Source organism: Sorex araneus, chromosome 1, assembly GCF_027595985.1.
Source record: "Sorex araneus isolate mSorAra2 chromosome 1, mSorAra2.pri, whole genome shotgun sequence".
NCBI lineage: Eukaryota > Metazoa > Chordata > Mammalia > Eulipotyphla > Soricidae > Sorex > Sorex araneus.
The window spans coordinates 59,645,978-59,665,413 of record NC_073302.1 but is presented as its reverse complement, the minus strand read 5'-3'; the positions used below and the strand labels follow the sequence as shown (position 1 = coordinate 59,665,413).

Sequence of the window (19,436 nt, the reverse complement as noted above, 5' to 3'; positions counted from 1 at the left end):
GAGACTATAAGAGCATTCTTCTCTCAATTTAGATTTATAGAAAAGATATCCTCCTGAAGGATATCACAAGACTTACCCTTGAGCTACACAATGTTAAATGACACAAAGACATTTATAGTAAATATTATATACTTTTTTTTTTTGCTTTTTAGGTCACAGCTGGCAACACACAGGGGTCACTCCTGGCTCTGCACTCAGGAATTACCCCTGGTGGTGCTCAGGGGACCATATGGGATATTGGGAATCGAACGTGGGTTGGCCACATGCAAGGCAAACCCCGCACCCCCTGTGCTATCACTCCAGCCCCCACATTATATACTTTTTAATATATTTTTTGTTTGTGGTACTCAGGGCTTACTTCTGGCTCTGTATACAGAGATCCCTTTTGATGGGGCTCAGGGGCTCATATGCAGTGCCAGTATCAAGCCCAGATTGGCTGTGTCCAGGGGCAAGTACATTACCTACATTCCTATCTCTCTGGTCATCAGGCTATTAATATTAATAGAACAGTTGAAATAGATAGAGGTTAAATAAGATAGGTCTTGAGTTACACAGGCCTGAAATAAGCTAAAGGATCATAAGAAAAGTGTTTTAATGAGAAAGAAAAGATGAAGTCTCAAAACTATCTCCAAGGTTTTTTGATTTCCTTAAATACTACTTCATACACTGGAGTAAGGACAACATATCTGATGCTCAACCAGAAGTTGCTATAGGAAATTGAAAATGTAACTTGGGAGGTGAAAGATCAGAGTTTAACTGCAAGCCCTATCATTTTGAGTTATGAGAACTGCTCAAAGTGACAATCTCACAGGGTTCCTCAAAGAAGTAAATTAAGGGACTAGGGCAATAGTACAGTGGGTAGGGGGGTAGGGTGTTTGCCTTGTATGCGACCGACCTGGGTCTCATTTCCAGCAACCCATATGGTCCAGGAGCACCGCCAGGCATAATTCCTGAGTGCAAAGCCAGGAGTAACACCAGGTATGACCCAAAAACAAACAAACAAAAAAACCAAAAAAACAAAGAACCAAACCAGAAAAACCCCCAAAAGAAGTAAATTAAATAGAGTTATAATAAGTTTGGCATTATATTCTTTCAAATGATCAATATTTAAAAGTACAACACAGTATAAATGACAAGGATTTCACATAAGGTATGACTAATATTTGACTATTGGAAGAATTCTCTAATTCCTTGTTTGAGTTTTGTTCAGGATGTCAATAACAAGGTTGATAATACATATATTTTGTGTGTTGCATCACTTGATGCAGCATTTTTTCAAAAGCCTCCTCAAAGAATCTTTTTAAAGTATATTTTTTGGAGAACTCAGAACCTGATAGTGTAAAAATTAATTAAAAATAATGCATTCTACTGTTTTTTTAAAGTTCGCTTATCTAATTCTAATACTATACAGATATAATAAAAAATACTATACAGATGTAAAAGTGTTACATTCCTCATCATTCAGTCAAGGATATCAAGGCCCAAGGAAGGTAAATGACTCCACAAACCCACACTTAACATCACAATTGATTGACTCATTGTCCACTGATTATTAAACGACTCTTAAATTTCCCTTTAGTCACTTAGACTTCCTTCCATAAATGTATTTCTATTAAATCTACATTAAAAAAGAAAACATTCTCAGGGTAATAAAATCTAAAATTCTCCAAATCATTTCCTTCTATAGCAACTCATTTTTGAAATTAATCATCCAACAGAAGGCTAAAGGCAGAGATGAGTTTTTATATTGTAGGAGGAAGAGAATTTTCTCATCAAATTAAATCCCTACAAACCCCCCTCTGATACAAGCAACCCCATGTACAGAAGAAAAATATAAGGACCAAAGACTTAATGTGATCGTATAACTTAATAGGTCACTGTGATGGGAGGAGGACTCCTAAGCACAGAGCCAGGAACAGTTTGTGAGCACACAAGTAGGACCTCCAACCCAGAAAAACCAACCACAAAAATAATTTAAAAAAAATACAAGATAAAACAAATACCTCAATGATGCCCATCAGCGGAAAATCCTAGTTATTTCAAATTTCACTTTTATGAAGGACACAGACTTTAAATTCTTTTTCTAGACTCTTTTAATAACCCTTACAGTAGGTCCTTAGTTAACAAATCTAAAGAAAGTGAATTAAATTCCCTAACTAGGATAGAGGCAGAAAAAGAAAAACTTTGTGTCTAAAAAAAAAATCAAAAGGCAAATAAATGATCAATTAACACGGTTCTTCCTAAATTGCAATAAGGACTGGAATCACTAAGAGAACTTAGCCAAGTGCACAGTGTGGGCTCAACCCAAAAATGTCTTAAGCAGATTAGATGGATCCAGACAACAGTTATTTTTTTTTCTTTTTGGGTCACAACCAGCGATGCACAGGGGTTACTCCTGGCTTTGCACTCAGGAATTACTCCTGATAGTGCTCGGGGGACCATATGGGATGCCAGGGATCGAACCTGGGTTAGCCACGTGCAAGGCAAACACCCTATCCACTGTGCTATTGCTCTGGCCCCGACAACAGCTTTTATATAGATACAAAGATCCTGGGTGATATTCATGTTGGTAACTCTGAGATCATACATATAAGGAAACAGTGAATCATGACACTACTATAAAAGTACTCACTCCATTTTATTTCAATTCAAATCAGCCTTACCTTGGGAAGCTCCAGATACTGCACATTTTTCAATGAACTGAGGTCCATAGCTGCATCAGAAGTAGTGACATTTGGTTCAGCCTGATAGGGGTCAACAAAGAGTAATAAACTTACTTATTTTTGTTTAAATGTAAGAATCACTTAAACATATTTGATATATTCTAATTTATTATTTTGACTTTAACATTTCATGACATTTATTTCATTATACTCTGTTAAGTAATGTTATCTGAAAAAACCTCATTAAAATGAAACAATTCACTTTTTACTACCTTTTTAAAAATATTAATTTTTTAATGAATAATTATGAGATACATAGTTACAAAGCTGTTTATTACCAGGTTTCAGCCATACAGTGTTCCAACATCCATCATTCCACCAGTGTACATTTCCTCCTACAATGTCCCCAGTTTCCCTCCCACAACAGTGGCCCCTCCCCTCCACCCCCCAGCCTGTCTCTATGGCAGGAACTTTCATTCTCTCTCTATATATATGTTAAATAATACTCTTAATATATGCTATTATATATGTTCTTCAATGCTAATAACAATTTTATGAACATCATTTTAAACATATGACATGCAGCTTTGCTATATATACACTAAAATATATATTGTCAACTGCTCTCTCTCTCTCTCTCTCTCTCTCTCTCTCTTTCTCCTTTTGGGAATTACGGTTTGCAATGCTGATACTGACAAGTTGTGATGTTTGTTCTTCTATCAACTTTCAGCACACAGTTACAATCTCCTTTTATTCATCTTAAGCTCATATTCAGAACTTTTCCACATCAAAAGAAAATCCCCATCATAAAACCCTTAGGGGCCAGAGATATAGTACAGAGATGAAGGCATATATACACCTTGCATGGGACAGATTCTGGTTCCATCCCTGGGAGCACATGGGCCACTGAGCATGACTGGATGGAGGCCTAAAGACCCCTAACAACTACTTGGTGTGGCCTTGAAGGCCCCAAGCACTGCAATGAAGGACTATGGACTCCCTATGACCTATGATCCCAAGAGTTCCACATCCTGAGCCTGAGCATTGAACAATGGCCCAGTAGTCCAAGACATTCTGGATCTCTGAACTTACTCAGAACCCTCCACCATAAGACAACCCCCCCCCCCACACACTTTTTTTTTAAAATTTTTTATTAGTGAATCACCGTGAGATAAAGTTACAGACTTACAAGTTTTCATGCTTAGGTTTCAGTCATACAATGACCAAGTGCCCATCCCTATCCCTCTACCAGTGCCCATTTTCCACCACCAATGGTCCCACCATCCCTCCCACCACCCCCACCCTGTACCCTTCACCCCACCCCGCCTCTGTGGCAGGGCATTCCCTTTTGCTCTCTCTCTCTCTCTCTCTCTCTCTCTCTCTCTCTCTCTCTCTCTCTCTCTCTCTCTCTCTCTCTTTGAGTGTTCTGGTTTGCTACAGAGATATTAAGTAGGTATCATGTTCAGTCTGTAGTCTATTTTCAGCCTGTATCTCCCATCCCTAGTGGGCCCGCCTAGCACCCTTTGCTTGGTGATCCCTTCTCTATCAGAGCTGCTTCTTCAACGAGCATGTGAGGCCAGCTTCCAAGTTGTGGAGTAATACTCCTGGTACTCATCTCCACGTACTTATCTCCACTATTCTTGGGTGTTAGTCTCCCATTCTGTTACTTTATGTTCCACAAATGACTGCAATCTTTCTATGTCTGTCCCAGTCTTTCTATGTCTGTCCCTCTCTTTCTGACTCATTTCACTTAACATGATACTTTCCATGCTGATCCACCTATATGCAAGTTTCATGACCATCTTTTCTAACAGCTGCACAGTATTCCATTGACACTCGAGCAACTGACTTCTCTCTCCTAATTTATTTTCTAACATCTGCTCCCTCAAAAAAAAATCAGCAGCAATCTCCTAATTCAGAAGTCCAACACACTCTGTTTTTCATTTTCTGGTTTGATATCTTCACAACACTGAAGCTTGAGGAATTTACTCCTATTAATGGAAAATACTCTCTGCAGCTGCAGGGCAACATATCATCTGGTTCTTCGTCTTCTCTGATCACTCTTTGCTAGCCATTCTCTATATTGTTGAGGCTATAACATTCTGACCTGAGATACCATTTTCTCGTAAACTATCTCTCATAGGCAAAAGTATCAATTTCAGTGGCTATCAAATGCTGCATGTTTATCTATAGGACTTCACCTCTAAATTATATAGTCCAAATATCCAACTGTTTGCCTTCAAATAGGCTTTTCCACTGGCAATGGATCTTTCTGCATTTCTCTAAGCATTTGTTCCTCTTTTTAATTTTTCTAATGTGGTCAAAGCCAATAACCAATGAAATCACCAAGTGAAATACCTAAAAGTCTTTCCTATCTTGTCTGTTCTATTCATACTCCTATTTGCAGCCAAGAACATGCTGAATAGAAGATGGATAACAAGTATTTGTTAGATAAAGTCTCACTCATTTTTCTTTTATGAGTATTTAGTTGGTAACAAAGTTAACTTGTCTTATAAAACTCAGATGTACCCAACTGCAATCTTTTGCATTATTCAAATCCGTATTACAATTCTCTTGATTTACATCAGGGGTTTTCCCTTTCCTTTAACTTAATTTTCCTTCTCTGATTCTTCTCTGCACTACTTCCAGCATTCTTTAAAGTACAATTCTCATACTGCTGAGCTCTCCACTACTATAATGGCCAAATGTCTATCATGTCTCATAAGACCTAACCCTCTCTCCTTTTTCAGAAACCCTTTTCTTACAATTTGTCCATTCTTTGCCCATAACTGTTCAGTATTGTTCTGCAATTTTCAGTTCCATGGATTTTCCAGAGCACCCATACTGGTCCTCACTCTATTCCCTTTATTTGCAATGGTTGTCTCAAATCTATTTCAAACATATGCTTCAGTTCAACCACTCCTGCATTCTTATTCCTACTTTATCTCAAGAGACAGGACAAATCTATCAATAGGCTTTATATAAGGGGCATACTTATTTACATGTGTCTAGATAATAAACTCGTGAGAGCCAAAGTTATGACTTGTTAATCTCTGATATATATATGTAGCACTGTAGCACTATCATCCATTTTTCATAGATTTGCTTGAGCGGGTACTAGTAACATTTCCATTGTGAGACTTATTGTTACTGTGTTTGGCATATCAAATATGCCACGGGTAGCTTGCTAGACTCTGCCATGTGGGCGAGATACTCTTGCCGGACTCTCTGAGAGGGACAAAGGGATTAAACCGGGGTCAGCCTTGTGCAAGGCAAATTGTGTTATCGCTCTAGTCCTTGGCCCTCGCAGCCTCTGAGAGAATTCCTGATATATATAAGTTTTATAATGTTTTCTGGATTAATATTTGATACATCAGTTAAATTTTCCCAGAATAAAAAAAACATGAACTACAGACCTCTTTAATCACAGTATTTTCTGATGTTGCAGTCAAATTTTCTACTGGATTTCCAGGACAAACAGCCATATGATTTAATGCATCTTTATTTCTGAAAGAAAAGGCATTGATCTACCTTATTATAATGGTTCACCTCATTTTAATAATTTCATGTGAAAGATAAGAAATATTATTAATTTCAATAATTCCGAAGTCCTATAATTATAACATTCACACAAAATAATTTCATTCAAAAGTAAACAGAACTGAAAGACTCACAAGTGTCCTGTATACCAGAAAAGATGCTCACCTGATAAAAATTATTTTCACTTTAGATGGGGCACACTTAATGATTGCTGAAGCATTCTGATGACTTCTTCCATATAAAATTTGACCATTTATCTGTGAGGAATAAATACAAGGCTGAAATTTTAATTTCATAACATCTAATCATTCTACCTAGCTAACTAAAAAGCACAGGTGTCTTCCTTTGAAATAATATACATATTATATATCAATACATGTAATTTCCCCTTTTCTCAGAACACAAGCCTAACTTTTATAGTCAATAAAGAAAAACTCATGCTTAAAGGCACTTCAGTAAGCCATACGTGTGATCTGATGTGGACTGTTGGAAAAGAGACACCTCGTGGACCTAAGCAGTAGACAAAGTAATTTCCCAGACACTGATTGGGCTTACAACCTGCTCTGCACAAAGCAAAGGATCAACAGGAAATCTCTGTAGTTATTTATTATCATATTTCCTACTTAAGTTCAAAATGCAAACCCTAGGAATTAATCACTGGGAGAAGCAATGCCAGCAAAGTTAGGATTGAAGCAATAAAATGTGCCTGAGTAATACAATACCTAAAAGAAACACAGCACTCCTTGAGTCCTTTAGCCACAGCTGTCTGAGCTGGCTGATATCACAGAGAAATACACTGGGCCTGAAAAGAGTGTTACAAAGGCAGCAGGAAGGAAGTAGGCTGAGACACTGGCAGTAGTACAGGTGATGCTGCTGGTTGGTATGGAGTTGGAATATTGTAAGCCCGGCATTCTATTATTAAAAAAATTGTACACTGTGGCGCCTAATATTTTTCTAACTTAAAGAAGTTAGAAATAAAAGTAGTAATTATTTTAAGAAAAAGAGGATCCTAGCCTATAGGATGCAAGGACAAACAAAGAAAATGCAGTAAAAAAGGTCATAAAATATTGTGCACAAATTTGTTTAGTGGCTGAGTTAGTGCTTTTGGTACTGGACTTAAACCCATTCAGATCGAAAGTTCCGTGCCAAAAGTAGACTATAGACAGAACATGATGGCCACTCAATGCCTCTATTGCAAACCACAACACCCAAAAGAAGAGAGGGAGCAAAAGGGAATGCCCCACCACAGACGTGGGTGGAGGGGAAGGGGTGGGGGTAGTGGGAGGGATGCTGGGACCATTGGTGGTGGAGAAGGGGCACTGGTGGAGGGATGGGTACTTGATCATTGTATGACTAAAACACAAGCACGAGAGTTTGTAAGCCTGTAACTACCTCACGGTGATTCACTAATAAAAAATTAAAAAAAAATAAAAAAGTTGATGCTCTTGTACTCCACCCCTGGCAGTTCTAGCATTATGAACTCAACTTCTAAAATGTCCACTGGGTCACTCATTACTGGGAAGTGACACATCATTTGGCTCATCAAGAGCCTCTGGTGATAATATAGTGGAAATTTTTTTTCAAAGTGTGCTTTTTATTACTGTCTTGAGGCAAAAATTATTTCTTGTCTTACACAGTTATGGCCTTTAAATGGAAGCTAATAAGAACACAAATTCTACTTAGTTGATGTTTGGCTCAGAGCCAAATTTCCTACAATGTATTAATTTTATTAGGTAACTGATAGTTTTTGTTGTCACCATATGATGCCTGGGTAGACTTTCTGGATCTCCATGATTCCCTTGCATGAATAAAGCAAGAGTTAATTCCATTTTTTTTTAAAATAAGAACTAACCTCTAGAAGCTCGTCTGCTATCTGCAATCGACCGTCTTTCCCAGCTGCTCCATTTGGATCAATTCCCACTATAAAAACGCTCATCTTGGATCGGTCTTTGTTGCCAGCAAGACTGAGGCCCAAACCACTACGACCTTTCTCCAATTCAATCATATGCAGTTCACCAGTTAACGTTCCATATCGTTCTCTGATATACCCTACATACGAGATCAGCAAATATGAAGAGTTAATTCATCCCAAGTGATTTTAAGAAAACAAGCATAGTTTCCTGTCACTAATTTCAGGAACTAATGAACTCTGTTTGTGCAGCTTTTAAAATGAAAAGTCAACTTCTCTATAACTAAAGCAGTAGTGATAAACATATCATGCAAGTTAAAATGACTTTAGAGATATTTTACAGAGAAATCAAATAATCTTCCAATAATCTTGTTATTAGGTTTCATCTAAATCATTCATTTCTTGGAATTATTTTTAACTTGTTTGTTTGTTTTTGGACCACACCCAGCGATGTTCAGAAATTATTCCTGGCAGTGCTAAGGGGGCCATACAGGATGCTGAGGATTGAACCTGGGTTGGTCACATGCAAGGCAAGCACCCTGTACACTATACTATCAATATAACCCCTAAGAATAATATTCAACTTTTGATGCCATTATAATAATTTTACTATTTCAAAGGTATACGTTCCTGCCAGAGGGTATCTTCTACAAAAGAGCTCATTAAGAAGAACAGAAATTATGTCAAGAAAGCAGAGAGATTGCTTTTGGACCCGGCTGTGGAAGGAGTATGATGGAGGGGCCCGAGGGAGCGCCCTCGGACCCCAAGCAGCCCACTGAACTAATTCCGGCATGGGACCAGAGACCCCACGGCGTGCTGAAGCTGTGGGACCCGGGCATCCCCCAATTCTTTTAACCTGTCTCTCTCTCAACTCCTCCCTCCTGAGCACAGCGCAGGGGCCGCGGTTTTCCTGAGCGCAAAACGGAGACGCCGAGCCTCTCTCTAGGTTTCTCCATCTTATGAGCACCATAAAAGGGTAAAAGTTTATAGTGATGTTATTTCTGGTTATACTTTCCCTGGACTTTATACAGAAACCCAAAACCGCGCGACTTAATGTCATCTTAGTATGAGCAATATGTAATGGTTCCTTTCTAATGGGGCGGACTCTTGTGGGAGATCCTAATAGTAAGTCTGTTGCTGAAATATTGAAGGCAATCAAAGTGGTAGCCATCTCACTAGACTGAACTAAGCTATATCCCCACGCCGGCTGAGAAGAAATTTTCTTCTTTCTCGGGAAGAAACGCGGTGTGTCATCAACTACAGTGTGATGTCCATTAAGCAAACAGACCTGGTGGCGTGGGAATGGGATATAAGGGGAAAAATTATGTACAAGGAACAGCGGGACGCTGGTGGAATCTCGAGCCGGAGCCGACACCAGCGCAAGACCGTCGGTTCCAGAGACTGCTTGCAGATACTCTACAAGTCTATCAACTAAGCCAGAGCCCCACGCCTGCTGATGACGGGAAATAACCATCCTTTTCGGTTTTTTTTTCCCTTGTCAGGCAGCGTGGCGATTACTAAAACAGGCGTGAACTCGGTGGCGCGGGGCAAGGGGGAAAAAGAAAAACTATGTAACAAACAGCGGGACTTAATATCTCTATATTCTTAGCAATGGAGAACTATCAAATGCCTCCTTGGCAATAGGACTGCTTTTCTTTTTTGGGGGAAACCCCAACAACGGTAGTGAGTTGTGTGTTGAAACATGGAATGTAATCGAAATAAGGCGTAAACGAAGTGAAACATATCATGTGCAAGGGTTGGGACTGGGGAGGTGGGAGGGGGCGGCAGGTATACTGGGGGGGTTGGTGATGGAAGATGGGCACTGGTGAAGTGAAGGGTGTTTGAGAACTGTATAACCGACATAATCCTGAGAACTATGTAACCCTCCACATGGTGATTCAATAAAATTTAAAAAAAAAAAAATAAAAAAAATAAAAAGCAGGGCAAGCTGGAAAAATAAATAAATAAATAAATAAATAAATAAATAAATAAATGCTTCATTAAATCCTCCAAATGTATCCAGTGTAAAGGATAAACCTTTCCATGAGCAACTACCATACTGATTATTTTGACTATTTAGATAACCTTGTCCATAATTATCTTTTTCTTGGTGAATTTACCATTTTTATGTCAACAAAAAATTAAATGATGTTTTCAAAAAAAAAAAAAAGAAAGCAGAGAGATTAAGATGCTTGTGTTACATGAGACTGACCCCAGTTTAATTCCTAGAACAGGGTCTCCTGAGGACCACCAGAATGATCCCTTAGCATAGAGCCATAATCAAACTATGTGCACTGTCAGGCATGGACCAAACCAACCCACTCTCCCACCTTCCCAAAGAAACACCTAAAACTTATATATAGTAAAAACAAACCTGGAGATAACACTATTAAAAATAAAGGTAATTCATACCTAATATTTTACTAAGATATTAGTTTTATATCAAAAGGGCATTATTTCTACTAAGATATACTTTTTGACTCTTAAGGAGAGCCAGTCTATACTTAGATTTGCCATATGAGTATCAGGAATGATTTCCTGGAATACAGAAACTTTGAGGAATTTGTTGTAACTAGGGTGCAGAAAGTTCAGTTCTGACTAACCAGGAGAAATGGTGTCCAAGATAACTGTTCATGCAAATAACCCCAACTGTAGATAGAGTCAGAAATTTATTTTATCATTTTCAAAGGAAAATAAAACACCCAGGGTATTTGTTTTATTCTGGTCAATGTAAACTTTTCTACTAAGGACATCTACTTTGCCTATCCCATGACACTGGGATAGGCATGGACACTGTTCATGCAGAATAAAGGGAATGGGAGTTCTAGCTGCATCATTACAGCCTGGCATCATTACAGCCAGGACAACTTGATGTGCCGGATCCAGCTTTCAGAAAAATATCTTAAAAGAAATGAGACTACTTATATATCCCTCCTTTATATGTTAGGAGGGTGAGTTTATTTTTTAACTAGACAGGTGGAGTTACACTTAGGTATCAAAGGTCCTGGGGCTGAGTAATGGCCAAGCACAGAGTGAGTATCTGGGAGACCACCCCAGTGGAGGCCAGGCAACCACATCACCTTGGCAGAGTAACAACAACAACAACACAACAAAACACTAACCTTAAGCCATTAAATGATAACGTGGTTTGTTATACAACAACAGAAAAAAAAAACCCTTCTGCTTCATATTTCCCCCAGAATATGTATTTTCTGGCCATGTTTATGAATGAGCAGTACATACTCAATTTTTCAATTTTCACTGAAAGTTAAGAACTGGTATTTATTAAACATCTAAATCTCTTAGAAAATGTTGCTGACTATTATCATACATTCTACATTGTTCTTAGCTACATCCATTTCACAAACTGCTGTTTCCTGATGCCATTTAGAAATCAACAGCATGACTTATACACTCCTTACTTCCTAAAAGCAAAGCTTTCTTAAAGGAAATAAACGTGCATTTTAAAATTTTTCAAAAACTGACAGATTTAGTACTACTGACTAATTTTTTTCCCACATATTCCAGTTAAAAAAAGGCAATTTCTTTAGAAAAACAGAAGCATTGCCATAATCCTAACAGCAGCTATCTCCGGGGACTTCCTATTCTTAGCACTCCTCAGACATTGTCTGATGTGCAGTGAACAACCTAAATAAGAACTGCATTTTGAAAGGAGGAAAAACTACCCGGTTAAAACAGCATGGTGAAATAGCTTTCCGAACAACCAAAGTTTCGATCTAAACAATTATACTGTTGCCATCCAAAAAACAAACAAACAAACAAACAAACAAACCAATAAAGTCAAATGTTGGGCTGGAGTGATAGCACAGCGGGTAGGGCATTTGCTTTGCATGCGGCCGACCCGGGTTCGATTCCCAGCATCCCATATGGTCCCCTGAGCACCACCAGGGGTGATTCCTGAGTGCAGAGCCAGGAGTGACCCCTGTGCATTGCCAGGTGTGACCCAAAAAGCAAAAAAAGAAAAATAATGTCAAATGTTTAAGGCAAAATAAAAACAATTCTATTTGAATAGCTCAGCGGGTAGTGGGATGCCTTGCATGTGGCAACCTGTGTTTGATCTTCAGCACCTCATATAGTCCCTGAAAGCCTGCCAAAAGTGCTCCCTGAATGCAGGGTCAGGAATGAGCACTGAACACAGCTGGGTGTGGTCCCAAAACAACAACAAATATTTTAACGAAGAGGAATTTGAGGCTGAGAGAGAGGCAGTGACTTGGTCACTCACAAGCACAATGTGGCTATCCGGCACTCGTTTTCCCGCAAAGGGAAAACGGGGTTTTCATAGGAATGCGCAATAAAGGAAAGAGAACATGATTTCATGCCTCAAGAATGTGTGCTGTATTCAAGAAAAACAAAGTGTTCCCCCCCCCCCCAGACCAAACTGCAGTATGTGCAAGTAAAGCTGAAACATACTTATTCATCCAGGGCATAAACCTTGAGAAGCCTAGTTCTTTTACTATATCTTAAAATCAAAGTTATTACATAAAGACAACTTACTCCAGTTGTAACCAAACTCATCCTCTTCATCCCCATCTTCTGAGACTTTGCTTGCAGATTGTACACTATCATTATTCATTTCTTCAAATGCTGAAGACAGAGGTGGAGGCACATGGCTCAGTGGAGCTTTTTCTGGCTCTGATTCTGATTGACTGGGTGCCTGTGGGAACAAAAGGAATGCAGTGGGTATGTGCAGTCTAAAAAAGAAAAACTTTAGGAAAAGACATGAGGACAATACCAAATCAAAGCCTGACTTCAAAATACATGACATATAAATAACAGTAAATATAAATATATATATATACATGCAATCTATATGTAATAGACAGGCTATATTGTAGATAGGATTCAGGTAAATTTTAACCACGCTAAAAATAGTTGCCAGGTAATATAATACACTGAACTGCTGTTTGGCATTTGAGGCTCAGGCATTACTCAATTTAAAGGTTTAAATCACTTAACATGAAAAATAGCACAAACTTCCTCTTTTATAAAGCATTTCTCATTCAAAAGTATCATAAATGTACAAGGATCTAGACAAGATTTAGGAATCCATGATGTTTTCCAAAAAATTAAAAACAAACAAAATAGAAATAAAATGACCAAGAAATGAAGTCTCCAACCTTACTTATAAAACTAAATATGAACAAGATTGATTGCTACCTGAATCCTCTCTTCAGATACATCTTTAAAACAATATCCATGAAAGCAAGCATCTTGCATGCACGTTCATCTAGCTTGGGAGCCGCTTGTTAGCACAAAGCACAGAATCAGATGTGAGGGGCTGGTTCTGAGGGACAAAACCACCATTTCCTTGCCAATGTGCTTACATGTGAGAAAGTATGAAAGAATATTTCAAACTAACCCAAACTATGGCATATTCACTGTCATTTGGGACTATACGTTTATTTCAGAAAAAGGGAATTAGTATTATCAAGTTCTTATATTCAAACTATGGAATATCAAGAATTTGAAAGGTCCTAGTTAATGAATTGTTGTTATTAATTTTGGTAGATGAATATTCTAATGACATGAGAAATGTTAAAATTACATGACTGTATTATATCTGTTACTTAATCCAATACATCTTACATTATATCATATTGTCTCCTCATGAAGTTATCCCTAATATCCTGAACATTTTCCTATTTTTTTAACATTTCAACACAAAAATACCTCTGATAAACCTTATTTTACTCAATATGTATATTAAGTAAAATATACTTAATATATGTCTAAAATATGATTCAAATATAGGCATGCTCAAATGTCCAAGACTATTAATTGGTGTTAAGAATCAAAATACTGGGGCTGGAGCGATAGCATAGCGGGTAGGGCATTTGCCTTGCATGCAGCCAACCCAGGTTTAATTCCCAGCATCCCATATGGTCTCCTGAGCACCGCCAGGAGTAATTCCTGAGTGCAAAGCCAGGACTAACCCCTGTACATCACCAGGTGTGACCCAAAAAGCAAAAAAAAAAAAAAAAAAAAAAAAATCGGAATACTGTAAAATGTAACTACTCCTAAAGCTATTTGGCACTCAATATAAATTTTCCTTTATAAAACAGAGAGCATTGTGGAATATTAAACTATGCAAAAATGAGCCTAATAAACATCAATATCATTTTTTCTGGCAAGCACAGGAAGGCTGACTGAAATGTACAAGCAAGAGATTTTTAATTTAATTTACAAATGTGCTATGTTAAATAATCTGACTTACAAACAATTGGCAAGACACAGAAATTACTACCTCAAATACAAATTTCCTTATCTTCTCAAGTGCTGTATCATAAATTTCTCACATTAGCATTGTACAAGTGAAAATGTATAAACAAAAAGTGTCAAAATTTGATCCAACTGCTTTATTAAATAAACTACGGTCAGACATAGGGGAATTCATATTTCAGAGGTTTTATATATATAATAAAAATTATGTCTCTAAACAATGGGAAATGTTAGCAAGCATGAGTTTAAAGTTATATTTATTAAAATGTGGAACAAAATTTAATGTAAACATTTCATAATTTTAATAAAAATATAGATGAAAACCTTAAAGATTTTATTTGCTATAACTATAACTTTTCTAAAAATATTTTTTTCTTAAAAATGAAATATTCTTATCTAAAGAAAACTGTTCAGGAACTTACTTAGGCATAATATTTTTATGCTGTGAGTAAATGAAAATGATGGCCTAACATATCAATTGTCAAACTAATATAAGTCTGTATTTAATAAAGGGGCAGTTAGGTGTACTATGCACTACTTCTAAAACCTTCATTTAGAGTTTCTGGCAGTTCCTAAAATTGACTAAAGAAAATAGAACTCTTTAACAGATATCACTTTGTGGCATTGACAAAAATGCAAAGAGCACTCTAAATCACTCCATGCCATGTATGCATACATCAAGAATAACAGGTTATACACACATGTTAAACACGCACAGCATACTGTAGCAGACCCACTTATTCATGAAAATTTCACACTAACAAACCTTAAATGGTGTGGGAGCAAAAGGGTTAGTTGGGGAACAACGGAAGATAATTCTACTGGAATTCTGTAATTCCTATGGTAACAGAAAATATACTCTTTCAGATATGGCATTTCTGTTTATCCAAATTACAGTAACATGAAAATTTAATGAATATTCATAAAATGTTTTATAAAAGAAATGTTGATAGTTATTCCTCCATTTTTTGGTGACAATTTATACCACATAAGTTCTTGCAAATTTCTGTTTCAATTTTAGATTTATAATCCCATCAGAGTATGAGACTATAGATAGAAAGCCTTTGAGTAAGATACATATTCCTGATTCAGGGACTCCTATGGGCACACATTATGAATATTTAAAAGAATCCTACACATACAATTATTTGTTGAGTAATTAACTCAAGAAAAAAAAAAATTGAAACACCTTATATAATCAAGAGGATCGGAATCAATAAAAGGTTTTAAAGCAATTATGTGTGAAAGCAGTTCATACATCTCACAACAGCCAAAAATTTAAGTATCAGTTAACATAACTCACATCAAAAAAAATAAAAAAGGCAATGAACTTAATTACAATTCTCCCTTACTATATGAAGCATAAAAATCTATATACTCTGACAAGATAGTGAGCTTAACAAAGGATTTGCATGCCCACTCCAAACATACAGTTGTTGGTGGTTGTTTTTTCCTGCCCATATTTCACAAACAGTGAATTGGGACAAAGGCATAGTAGAAACAAAGAGCAAAGCAATCGCAAAAGGGACGCCAATGGGCATTATCCAACCTTGTCAGCGTTGAACTGTAGAGAATCAGCAAATGGGTTAGTGCTGCTGAAGTTGTACTTAGGGTAAAGGTTGTGCGGCAAGGAAGACAAAGGGGATTTCTAAAAGGAAACATAAGAGGCTCTGAGCGCAAAAGGAAGTATTTCAAACAACTCAGTTTTAAGAACAAAGTACTTATTGATTTAAATAACCAAAGTCATATCCTGTGAGATTTATTAATTTATTACATCTTATGCAGTCTGGAAATAAAGGTTAATCTACAGAGATCTGAATCTAACTCTGGTTACAAACAACATAAGAAAGAAGTCTCAAATTTATCTGAAATTTCTTTTATTTTCAATAAATGCATTCATTATCAGAGACAGATGCATATGTATAAATATATATGTAGCCCAATTTATACATTGATGTTTCATGCATATCACTAAGCAATTCAAAATTTAGAGCATATGTTTTATTTATATTTAAAAGCAAATTACGGAGATTTTTATGAAACAGAAAATATTCTATTCCAAAATGCAAAATAAATAACTGCCCATTAATTCATTGGGAACCTTCATTATTCTTATTTCTTACAAAAAAACTTTTTATCCTTTGTAGTATACTAAAATCAACAGTATTTTCTAACTAAAACAGTGGAATCAAACACTTTCAAAAGAAATAAATCACTGAACAGTGGTGTTCTCTATTTGTATCTACTGTCTGTAGAAATAGGAACATAGGTTTATTTCTTTAAATTCCCTAAAATGTTCCCATATCACTAGAGGATTTATGAGTCTTTGTATAACATCTAAAAATCTTAGTTCAGAGGCTTTCTCATGGTTTGTGGCTTGCTTATGATATGCCCTGAGCAAGGGCTGCTCGAGTTGAACATACATATTAAAGGCAGGATCACTGCCAGACAGAATTTAGCATTTTCATAGTTTAAAGGGGGGGAGAAAAAAAAAGCAATTTCCTTAGCACAATAAATTCTTTTCACACCAGTTTTTTCTCTTATTGACTATATCTTTGGGAAAAATGCAGACATCTAAATTCATTTTGGCTTCAATTAAATGTTTGTGTTACTTCTCTCTCTAAAAAAAAAAGTCCTACTGGCAAGCAAGAAGAGAAGGGAGAGGTTGTCATGTGATACCACCAGCATGCGAGAACTCTCTGGAAAGACTCTACCCTACTTCATTCTGCCTGTACTAAAGCTTATGCCACATTACCCTTTCAATCTGCTCTCCTTGCAATGTTTTTCCTACGGAGGGAAGACTGGAAAAAAGAAATGGGCACAATGACATTTCTGCTCATCTCAATTTTCTCTCTGCTTTTCAGTTGAAAATGTCAACTATTACTTTACAAAAGAGATGACAAATGCTAGTATGACCATCTATTAAGGTGGAAGAAATTACTAGGCAGAGATTAAGAATGTATTCTAGCAAAATAATCCAATACTGGGTGAGATGGAGATTCTAAACCTTATACATGAATATTGGTTTTTTAGGTTTTTGCATTTCTCTTATAACTCATAGAACAATGACACAAAACCATACATGGAATACTCAAAGAACACTCTCATTTTTTGTATTAAAATATAGTATTAAAAATATATATAGCTCTATAGGATTAGAATTTGGCCCAGATAGCAGAGTATAAAAGGACAGCTTGAGCATAGCAAATGAAGCAGTAGATCACTGTATTATTAGGAAAAGATGTAGAAACAGACTGCATTTCTTATTAAAAAATCAATGATGAAACTTCTGCTTATAGTTCCGAGGGCTGATAAAAATAGAAATGTTATGAGTCAAGAGAAAGCAGATGGAGGTCAAAAACATTCTCTAGTCCGTATTAATATGGCCTACCCTTTAGTTGATAATACAGTCAGATTAAATTTTGTAAAGGCCATTATTACTTGGTCTACTTCTGGAAAATACTGATTTCTGAATGATCAAAAAGGTGAAGAGTCATGATTATTTCCATAAGGAATTAAAATAACTGAAAAAATCCCAGTTTAAATGCAAAATTAATTCTCATTTCCCAAAGCAAATGCATACATAGAGGAAAAAATTATCTTTCCTCTACTCATCTGAAGTTCTTAGCTGGAATACCTTTGATACAAGACTAACAAGGAAAAAATGGACATATTTAATATAAATTTTAGGTGGTATGGGAGCCTTCCTAAGAAAATGAAAATCTAGGGCCGGAGTGATAGCACAGTGGATAGGGCATTTGCCCTGCACACGACTAACCTGGGTTCAATCCCAGTATCCCATATGGTCCTGTAAGTACCACCAGGAATAATTCCTGAGTGCAGAGCCAGGAGTTACCCTGAGCATTGCCGGGTGTGACCCAAAAAAGAAAAACAAAATTCTAAATCATTCAACGGGAGAGTTTTTATAGTAGGTTTGGGAAAAAATAGAAAATAGTGGGGGAAATGATAGGACAAGAAATAATGAGCTTGAAAGATAGGCCACTTCCCAAAATGTTCAGAACAGACTTTCCCCAAGACACAGCACTCTGGAATATGTATTTTTTTCTGAGGTCAATTAAATCAAGAGAAACTTACCACTGCCTTAACTATCTAGAAGAATGAAAGCTGGAAGTATGATTCAGATTTATTTATTTATTTTTATCAGAAATAAACTTTCCATCAATGAAGCCTATCTATATGGTAGAGCAAACAACTAATTAGAGAGTATCTGGTCTCTGTCACGGGACCTGGTGTGTCTCCTTCCTCTCATTTGGGGCCCGGGCTCCTATGTCATTCCTTCGCTCAGGATACATGACTTCATTTTGTTCTATTTGCTTTGGAATCTAATTCATTTAGATACACCATAGAAAAAGCTATATTGATTATGTTTATCCTTAGAAGAATCAGAAGAAGAAGAGGACATTTTCTTTTCACGTCTACAGTTGAAAGGCAGAAATCAATATTCTAGGGGAAACTCTGCAGGGTCTCTTCATTCTGATTATTTTCTGGGTCTTTTTCCCAGATATAAGGAGGGCGCCCCTCATATAAGGAACTTACATTATGCTACAGGGGAAAGTGGAGAGGTAGAATTCTCCCAGCACTTGCCATTTCTCAAATTATTTCAGTTTGGAATATTTCATCCACCAAGGAGTCGTACTCAGGGTGAGCATTCTTAGACCCTGCTGCATGCATCTTGACTAAACAAACCCTTCCAAGCAAGACTTACCCTGAAATAATTTCTATAAAATTGGGCATTGTTAAACTTCTGATTGTAAAATAGGAATGCTTTTCAGGTGTATGAGAAAATATCTACCTGTCTCATTATATGAATAGCACTGAAAAAAATGTTCGCAGTTTAAGTTTTCCAAAGTAATATTGAGAATCTTATTCAGCATTTTAGTGCATTGTCCTAAATAATTAGAAGTTAGGAATTTAATGTAAAGCCAAAAAAAAAAAAGAGAAACTTATCCTTCACCAAAAAAAAAAAAAATAGCTTTAACTGAACTTAAATAGCCATTTACCAACACTATCAAGCTGTATCTATGTTTAACACAACAAATGGAAACAAAAGTAAAAAAAAGTAG

The 19,436-nt window shown here is 36.7% G+C and overlaps 1 protein-coding gene across 6 annotated transcripts in view; it reads right to left on the bottom strand.

Moving 5' to 3' along the window:
- The window catches only part of MPDZ (multiple PDZ domain crumbs cell polarity complex component), a 182,100-nt gene that overhangs the window by 30,168 nt on the left and 132,496 nt on the right, over positions 1-19,436 (bottom strand). For 3 of the 6 annotated variants that reach the window (XM_055133728.1, XM_055133721.1, XM_055133732.1), the window contains 7 exons: positions 15,902-16,000; positions 15,119-15,190; positions 12,628-12,787; positions 8,056-8,252; positions 6,369-6,460; positions 6,080-6,170; positions 2,664-2,744 (listed from right to left, as the gene is read on the bottom strand). In XM_055133728.1, coding sequence (XP_054989703.1) covers positions 2,664-2,744; positions 6,080-6,170; positions 6,369-6,460; positions 8,056-8,252; positions 12,628-12,787; positions 15,119-15,190; positions 15,902-16,000 — 792 coding nt within the window. The remainder of the gene's footprint in view (positions 1-2,663; positions 2,745-6,079; positions 6,171-6,368; positions 6,461-8,055; positions 8,253-12,627; positions 12,788-15,118; positions 15,191-15,901; positions 16,001-19,436) is intronic. The other 3 variants (XM_055133748.1, XM_055133755.1, XM_055133741.1) reach the window with 2 other exon arrangements.